The 9,403-nt window shown below is 28.8% G+C and overlaps 1 protein-coding gene across 2 annotated transcripts; it reads left to right on the plus strand.

Annotated features, from left to right (window-relative positions):
- Window positions 1-6,296: 6,296 nt before the first annotated feature.
- Window positions 6,297-9,332, plus strand: LOC18095523 (probable sugar phosphate/phosphate translocator At3g14410). Of its 2 annotated transcripts, none has more exons than XM_024605379.2 (8): window positions 6,297-6,593; window positions 6,910-7,017; window positions 7,103-7,137; window positions 7,251-7,363; window positions 7,766-8,027; window positions 8,147-8,415; window positions 8,629-8,789; window positions 8,959-9,332. In XM_024605379.2, the coding sequence occupies exons 1-7, from the start codon at window positions 6,492-6,494 to the stop codon at window positions 8,751-8,753; spliced, it is 1,014 nt and encodes a 337-aa protein (XP_024461147.1). In that variant the 5' UTR covers window positions 6,297-6,491; the 3' UTR covers window positions 8,754-8,789; window positions 8,959-9,332. The 2 variants fall into 2 exon arrangements, with proteins under 2 accessions (XP_024461147.1, XP_006370192.2); XM_006370130.3 differs by having other exon boundaries at window positions 6,298-6,593; window positions 8,992-9,332.
- The last annotated feature ends 71 nt before the right edge of the window (window positions 9,333-9,403 follow it).

Genomic DNA, 9,403 nt, shown 5'->3' on the forward strand with positions numbered 1-9,403 from the left:
CCAGCTCAATATTAAAAATAATAAAATCGATAAAGACAATTTTGAAAAAATTAATAAAAAAATCACGTAGGGGAATACTGTAGCAATTCAGTGTTTTAAAGAAAAAAACTACAAAGCTAATTTCTCTTCCAGTTCAATATAAATAAAATAAAATCGACAAATACAATTCTGGAAAAAAAAACAAAAAAAATCATAAAAAAGGAAAAAAGACCATGTGGGGAAACACTGTAGCAATCCATAGTGTTTTAAAGAAAAAAACTATAAAACTAAATTCTCAACCAACTTCATATTAAAAAAATAAAATCAACAAAAACAATTCTTAAAAACACACAAAAAATGAAAAAAAAAATGAAAAAAGAAGAAGATAATTTTGGAAAAGCAAAAGCAAAATAAAATGAAAAAAAATAGAAAAAAAAACATGTGGGGAAAGTTAAAGCTAAATTCTCAACCAGGTCAATATTAAAAAAAATCAACAAAGATAATTTTGAAAAAAAACATGTGGGGAAAGTTAAAGCTAAATTCTCAACCAGCTCAATATTAAAAAAAAATTCGACAAAGATAATTTTAAAAAACAAACATGTGGGGAAACACTGTAGCAAAACAAAAACCATGTTGGGAAACATTGTAATAATCCACGGTGTTTTAAAGAAAAAAACTACGAAGCAAAATTCTCAACCAGTTCAATATGAAAAAAAAATCAACAAAGACCATTTTGAAAAAAAAAAATCATAAAAAAAAAACCATGTGGTGAAACATTGTAGTAATCCATAATATTTTAAAGAAAAAAACTACAGAACTAAATTTTCAATCAGTTCAATATTAAAAAAAATGATAAAGATAATTTTAAAAAAAAAAACACAAAAACAAAAAAGAATAATAAAAAAAAAGAAGACAATCTTGGAAAAAAAAGAAAAAAAAACATGTAAAACCCAAAGAAAAGAGAAAAAAACGAAAACAAAATGTGGGGAAAGAAAAAAAAGGAAAAAAAAAGACAAAACACAAAAAAACAAAAATAAATGAAAAAACAGAAAAAAAAAAACATGTAGAAAAAGCTACAGTACTTTCCTCACGCGTTTTAGAGTATTTGTTAATAAAATAATTATAAGAAAAAAGAAAAAGAAAAATCCAAGAGTTTAAAATTTAATCAAATGCTATCTATAGGAATAAAACTTGAATAAAATAAAATATATTTTAATTCACACTAGATATAATTGTCGAGGAAAAATTATTAAAAAATATATAAAAGCTGGTTAAATTGTTATATATTTTCTTTTCATTATTATAAATTATCAATAAATTTTCTGATTAAAAAGTCTTATTGTATTTTTTATATACTTATAAGTTCATATTTGATATTTAAAAGAAGATTTATTTTTTTACATGTACTTGATCATCAATTTAATTTCTTGTCACTTGCCTTGCATGTGTTTATTCAACTATATATTTAATATATATATTTTTATCAGTTTTCATGAAATATTTTAATATTTAATATCTAGAAAATACAAATTTCATATATATATATATATAATAACAATATTCTAAAAGACATAGGAGGATTAATCGTTCAAAATTGCATTGTGGATCTTTTCATGAATCAATATGCCCTCACTTTTTTTGTTTTTGTTCCATTCTTTTTTAATTTCATCTTTTCTAAACTAAATTGAGGATCAATTTAAGCAAGATTATCAAGAGATGATAAAATAAAAAAAATAAAATATCAAAGTGAAAAAAGACAAAGAAAATAGGTGGCGGTTTCAAAGTTTCCATTAAAAATTAACTTTAGTCCTTCTACTTTTTCAATAACACATTTTTTATCCTTGTAGATTTTTAAAACTCACTTTTGGTATGAAACCTATTTTTTGTTTCTCAATCCCTATGTTAGAGAGAGAAGGAAGTCGTCGAATTCCAACTAAAGAGAAAGAAAATCATGATTGGAATTGATTTCGACCATAAAAAATATAAAAATTGGTGTCAACGGGTTTTATTTGACAAGAGGAGTTTAATGATGGTTGTTGTAAGTCTCAATGTTGCCTAAAAACATATCTAGGCCTAGAAAAAAAAAATCTTACCTAGTTTGTTTTGGTGTTTTTGGACTGCTTGTTTTTTAATATATATATTTTTAGGTTGATAAATTGGTTTTTGATGTTGTACAAGTGTTTATTAGGTGTTTTAAAGTAAAGATAGGTTTTTAAGGGAAAAAACTTTATAACCTAATTTTCAACCACCACAATAGTGATCAAATGTTAGGCTAGCAAACGACGCATTGTCTGTTTTAATTTTTTTATAAGAAAATAAACAGCGATAGACGCGTGGGTTTGGACTTAGTATATACTTTAATTTTTTTTTAAGAAAATAAACATGATGAAACACATAGGTCTAGGCTTTGTTTTTCAAAAGCCTAGATGTGCTCGGCCTAGTCTTTTTTCCCCTTAATTTTCCTCTTATTTTATTTTTTTTATTTTTTTAAAATTTTGTTATTATATATTTTCAAAGAAAATTGGTGGTGGTTTCAAACTTTATGTAAAAAGTTAACTTTAGTCCTCTTCCTTTTCCAATGACACATTCTTTTATACTTGTAGAATTTTAAAACTCACTTTTGGTATGAAACTTTAGTTTTTTTATTTTTCAATCTCTATGTAAAAGAGAGTAGAGAGGAAATTATTGAATTTCACTTAAAAAGAAAGAAAATCATGATTGACATTAATTCTAGCAAAAACGAAAATCAGACTTGGTGTCAACAAGTCATATTCAACAAGGAGAGTTTAATGAAAGTTATTTTGAGTCTCAAAGTTGTCTAAAAACAGATCTAGGTCAAGAAAGAAAATTCTTACCTGGTTTGATTTGGTGTTTTTGGACCCTTTTTTTTTATATAATTGTTTGGGTTGATAAATTGGTTTTTTGATGTTATACAAGTGTTTGTTAGGTGTTTTTAAGTAAAAATGGGTTGAAAATGAGTTTTTAAGAGAAAAAAATTTATGACCTGATTTTTCAACCACCGCAATGGTGGCCAAATTTCGATCTGGCAAACAACACGTCCTCTGCATTATTTTTTTAAAAAAAGTAAACAAGGCTAGATGTGTTGGTCTAGGCTTGGTGTCTACTTTATTTTTTTCAAACAAATAAATAGGCTCAGGCGCGTGGGCTCAGGCTTGGTTTTTTAAAGGCCTAGAGGCTCTGGGCCTAGTCTTTTTCCCCTTTAATTTTCTCTTTTTTTGTTTTTTTTTTTAAATTGTTATTATATATTTAGCAAAAACTAAAAATACATAAAAATCTTATTATACTTAATGGAGTCCATGACTCGAGTAGCAGGTTTGTGGGTTGACTTGTAAAATTATATATAAACATCAACTGTTTTTATTCATAGTTATATTTCTTTTCTCAATGTTAAAAAATGTGTTAATAGCTCCTGCAAGTTCATTCATTTAAAAAACATTATCCGACCCGAGTTGAATAGACATTTTAATAATTATTATTTTTATTTATTGGCACAAATAATTTTCAATTTTTTTAATTAAATACATGCGTATGCTTTTATATTTATGCTTAGGATTTCTTTTTGTCAAAAAACACGTTGGAGAAAACTACTTCTATTTTTTGTTGAAAAAAAAATTATATGGTCCACGGTGAAGCGTAGGTTAAATCGCTTAGTATATGTATATGTATCATGAGAACTTCAATAAATAATCCTTAAAAATCTCAAATAACTTTTTTATAAGCATACTTAAAGATTAAAATAATATTTTATATATCATGCTCTTATTAAAAAAAAATCATGTTTTATTTTTTAAAATAAAAGGAGAGAGTGATATGAAAAAGAGAGAAAGAAAGCCTTATTCTTTTTTGCAATGCATCTAAATAATTGTTACTATTAAAAAAATAAGGAAGAAGTTCTCATCTAACGATAACATAAGATTATAACTAATGTCTTTTCTATGATAATTTCAAGTTAATAATTTGTTATTTTTTATGTCATTTTATTATTTTTAGCACACTTGGAGTAAATAAAAAAAAACATGAATGAATACAAATTTCATGAATATTTTGTTTTAAAATGTTTTTTTTTGTTTAATATGAGTAGAAAAAAAAATGATAAAGCATAATGGCGGAGCCACATAGAGGCAACAGAGGGCAATTGCCCCTTTATTTTTTTAAAAAAATATTTTTTTGCATTAAAATATTAATATAATAGCTTTACAGAGTTAATTTTCTTTGTTAGCTACTAATTGATCCAAACTCTTTTTTTTTTTTTTACTATTGTCCCTGCCTCTCTCCCTTCTACAAAATTTCTCTTCTAGCCCTAAGGTATTAATTAGTTAAGCAAGTAACCTCTTATGCTTTATGCTTGAGGAAAGTTTCCTTCATCTTCTCTATTTGTTTCATTATATAATTTTAGTTTTATTTCTTTATAATTATTTATTGAAAATGTTAGGGTTTATAATAATTTATGGGTTTGTTGAATTAATATGTGTATGGGTAATATTATATGCTAATGGATATGAATTGAAATGAGTTTTGATGAATTGATAAGTATTTTGTTATGAATTTCATATGGAAAATGATGATGATGAATTTACTAGTGATTAAAAATAAAGTACAAGATAAACTAAAAAAATTAAAGAAATAATAGATAAATTAAAAAGAAAACATTTAATATTTATGTGTTAATCCATTTGTACAAAACAACAAGTTAGTAAGAACAACATCAATTTGTGACAATCCTTTTAAGCTATGGTTTTAGATGCTATGTACCATATGTCAGCACATAATTGTTGCCAAGATCTTTCCTAATTCTTGAAAGATTTAGAAATAGATAAATGAAAGTTTGTTGTATATATTGAGAAAGATATTTTTAATGAGATTAAAAATAAAATCATTATGAAGCAATTTTAAAATATAAAATCTTGAAAAGAACAATTATAATGTAAGTTTTTTCATTTTAAAAGTATTCTTAAATTAGTTTTGCTTGACTTGAGTTAGTACATATATTTCAAATTAATTTCTCTATATGATTTTATGATAGGTAATCAAATTTGGTAATGATGAAAATTAATTATGATAATCATTATTAGTCTCTAAAATCCACTATAAAATAAGAGGTCCATACTATTTTTTCAAATTTTATACACTATTCATCACCTCAATTTTTTAGAGTTTTGAGCTTTGTTTTTCTTCCTAACCTAGATATTAGATTCAGTTTTGTTGAGAGATACTTAAGTCCATTTATTTTTGTTTGTAAACCTTGTTTAAAATTACATCTAAACAAGGTGGTGGTTATTGGAATCATATGAAGCTTATTACAAATATTCTAGTTGTGCAAGTGAGGAGCAATGAAATTTTAATGACAAATGATTCAACACTGATAGTAACAAAAACTTCATTATTTTCAAAATACTTCAACAAATAAGTACTCCTATTTATTTTAGTCTAAACATAAATATATTATATTATTAGCATGCATGTTATGATTGTATTTCAATCTTTTATGCAACTTTGAATGTATGTTTAGTATACATGCTATTTTTTAGTTTTGATTGCAAGTTTGCATGATATATAAAATTACATGCTTATAATTTTAACATGTATGAACTCTAATATTTTCTTGGATAACTTTTTGTTTAGTATGTTATTACAACAATAAACCGAATAATCCATGTTCACTAGTGTAATTAATCACCTAATTTTTAGACAACATAGATATGTACTAGTTGTGCTCTTTCTTTTTATAAAATATAAGTTTTATTATGAAAATATCCAAAAATATTATTATTATTATTATATATAAAAAAGCGAATACAATTCTTGATATACGAGTAATTTCTCAAGTTTGAATAATTATATATTTTAAAAATATAAAAAAATCCATTTCTCAACTTCTATTTGTATAATTAATTGATTTGTATAACACTCACATATCATTAAAGATTAAAGGTTATTTGATATTATGATAATGATTACTTTTTAAAATGTTTTTTGTTTGAAAATGTATCAAAATAATGTTTTTTTATTTTTTAAAATTTATTTTTGACATCAACACATCAAAATAATATGGATACACCAAAAAAATCTTAATTTAAAGTAAATAAAAAATAATAATTTTTTTTAAATACTTTTTAAATAAAAAAAATAAACGGGTTCACTGATTCTAAAATAAAAAAAAAGAGTGTTAAGTTGGGCTAAGAGCTTTCACCACCTTAGTTAAGGCTAGCCCAGCGTATGCTAATTTAACACTGAACTTGGACAGACTGCTGGCCCATATCCAGATCTTTAAAGTTTTGTAACTGAAAGACCCAATCCCAATCCGTCTCAAACGATTTTTTAATTTCCTGCCGAGAAAAGAGGCGAGACTAGAGAGCAAGGAAAGCAAAGCATAGCTTCTTCACAACTCAACTCTCCTCTCCTCTACTCTACTCTACTCCTCTCCAGGTCCAGTCGCTCTATCAAAACTCAACTGAGAAAACCAAGTAACAGAATCTCGCAAGTGTGCGGCAATGGCGGATCGGAGTCGAAGTTTCCTGAAAGAAGGAACAGTAACGTATGCTTATATTCTCCTTTACATTGCTCTCTCCAGTGGCCAGATCTTCTTTAACAAGGTCAACTCCCTTATTCTCTCACGCTGTTTCCTTTCCTTTTCCTTTTCATTTCTTCATTAACTGATTGATTGATTAAGCGTCAGTGTTCTGTTGAGTTTTTGGGCAAGATTGCATTAAAGCCTATCGTTGTTGGCATTTGCAGTTGAATGTTCCTTTATATATTTATATTTATAGGGTTTATAGAGTGAATTTAATGTTATTATATTTCATCTTATGAACTTTTTTCATGATTTTGCTTTACACAAGTAGCTCACATGGGTACTATTTAATAAATTGATCCTTTGTGTGGCTAATGTAAGGTTTTGTTTAATTGCAGTGGGTTTTGTCATCTAAGGAAATAAACTTTCCTTATCCTCTTGGACTGACTCTGCTTCACATGGTTTTCTCCTCTGTTTTGTGTTTTGTACTAACCAAGGTTTTCAAGGTATTGATTGATTGATTGATCGGGCTCTCTGATTATGATAATTTCCCTTAAGCAACTCTTAATCTTGATTTGTAACTCGTTACAGGTTATGAGGGTTGAGGAAGGAATGACACTGGAAATGTAAGTACAAAAATTAAAACTTCTCCGTAACTGTTCATTGATGAACATCCTTGACAATTTCATTACATATGATTGTGCTTTGTCCTATATCTAACTGATGTTTGTGTACCAAGATATACAACTTCAGTTATTCCAATTGGTGCAACGTTTGCAATGACTCTGTGGCTGGGAAACACAGCATACCTCTACATATCTGTGGCTTTTGCACAAATGTTGAAGGCTATCAGTAAGTGTTTACTGTCTTCATTTTCATCCCTCTTTTACTAGGTTTACAGTGTAAAAAATAAACATGGTTTTTACATGATCAATGCTACATTAAGGCACAGAACTTCATGAACACACAATGCTCTGGTTGTGATTACGCTAAACGTTTTGCCTCTTTTGTTAATGTGGGTGATTCATGTCTTTGTTGTTCATTATATTTATCATTTTCCCTCTTACATCTTGATAAATTGTCGTTATGAGTTTGAATAATCACCTGGATCTATTCTGGATATTAATTATGATCCTGAGCATCTGTGACTGCATCTCTGTTCGGTGGCTAGAGTTGGCCGGTTATTACTAAGTACTTTGGGATTTGTCCTTGTGGATGCTTTGTGATGTTTGATTTCTTCAATGAGATTTGCAGTGCCAGTAGCTGTTTTCGTTCTTGGTGTAGCAGCTGGACTTGAAATGATGAGCTGCAGAATGCTTTTCATAATGTCAGTGATAAGCTTTGGTGTTCTAGTGGCTTCTTATGGAGAAATAAATATCAACTGGATTGGAGTTGTGTACCAGATGGGTGGAGTTGTTGGAGAGGCCTTGAGACTTATTTTTATGGAGATTCTGGTGAAGAGGAAGGGTCTGAAATTAAACCCTATATCTGTCATGTACTATGTCAGTCCCTGCAGGCAAGTATTATTTTTATCTTTAACTAGTAAAACTTCATTCTTATGGAAGTGTTCCTTACTAGTTCCATGAACAGGAAAATTATTATCGTTTGAATGCGATTTTTGGTTCTTTTATGCAGTTCTGTTTTCCTGTTAATTCCTTGGATCTTTCTGGAGAAATCAAGGATGGAAGCACATGGGACATGGAACCTTCAACCACTAGTGTTAATGCTCAACTCTCTTTGCACCTTCGCTCTCAATCTATCAGTTTTCCTTGTGATCTCACATACGAGTGCTCTGACCATTCGTGTGGCTGGAGTCGTCAAGGATTGGGTGGTTGTCTTGCTGTCTGCCCTTCTATTTGCAGATACGAAGCTAACAATTATAAACCTGTTTGGCTATGCTATTGGTGAGTGTCTCCATTAAGAAGTCTAATGATGTTATAAATGCCCGTTTAGTTAAAAAATAAGAATGTTTTTGATGAAATTCCATTTCCAAGAACAGACCCTTCATATTTGTGCTTGGAAGGCCTAGAATTGTGAAATGTAGAGAAACCCAACAATTTACAAGTGACATTTTGCACAAGTTATGCTAAACGGTGATTTTTTTGAACCTGCTGCAGCTATTGCTGGTGTAGCAGCATATAATAATCACAAATTGAAGAAGGAAGCTTCTAAAGGCAGTTCTGATGAATCGAAACATCCTGAATCCATACCTTTGACTGAACCATCAACTTCCAACAGTTAAATATACCATAGAGTAGTGTGTGAAGACATTTTTGAGGTATGCAATTACACATAAAGCAATCTTTTGTTGCTTCTGTGAGATCAGTTGCTTGTATCTTGTATTTTTGTCAATTTTCTGCTTGCAATTTTTATTTTTCATAAGAAACTACCTTGCATGTTAATAGTGGACTTTGTATTGAAATTCGTCATCCTATGCATTGGCTCAGCTGCTCCTACTTTGGTGTTTCTTTTTGTGCCAGTATGGAGCTGAATCTAGTGGAGGCAATGATGTGTAAAGATGCAAAACCCACAAATGCATCACTATGAAAAGAAACATTTGCGGAAACGTTTCACTGTTTGAGGTATTTTTGTTGTAGACTGCTGTCCATTGTTCCTTTTTTTTCTGTCACTTGTAAGGAGAGAAAAAGGAGGAGGTGAAGCAATTGTGGGATCCCTCGTCCCTACGTTCTTTTCCCTTCTTCTTCTAGAAAATACCAGTATCATTGCCCGGGTACACATGAAATTCACAAATGTATAACGTGTATAGTTTTAAATTTGGATAGTGGATGCCGATGTGCCATGCCTGCAGTTCACCTTTTCACATTGTCGTATTCTTGCGTCTGCTGACCGACGACAGTAAAACTTAACCTCTAAGAAAAATGTCAAAATTTT

The sequence above is a fragment of the Populus trichocarpa genome, chromosome 1 (assembly GCF_000002775.5).
Source record: "Populus trichocarpa isolate Nisqually-1 chromosome 1, P.trichocarpa_v4.1, whole genome shotgun sequence".
In the NCBI taxonomy this organism is placed as follows: Eukaryota; Viridiplantae; Streptophyta; class Magnoliopsida; order Malpighiales; family Salicaceae; genus Populus; species Populus trichocarpa.

What these genes read in the sequence shown, in the direction of transcription:
- LOC18095523 (XM_024605379.2), top strand. Translation starts at nt 6,492, where the DNA reads ATGGCGGATCGGAGTCGAAGTTTCCTGAAAGAAGGAACAGTAACGTAT. An exon ending in ACAAATGTTGAAGGCTATCA is followed by an intron (nt 7,364 to 7,765) that starts GTAAGTGTTTAC and finishes TGAGATTTGCAG; the next exon opens with TGCCAGTAGCTGTTTTCGTT. An exon ending in CCTGTTTGGCTATGCTATTG is followed by an intron (nt 8,416 to 8,628) that starts GTGAGTGTCTCC and finishes AACCTGCTGCAG; the next exon opens with CTATTGCTGGTGTAGCAGCA.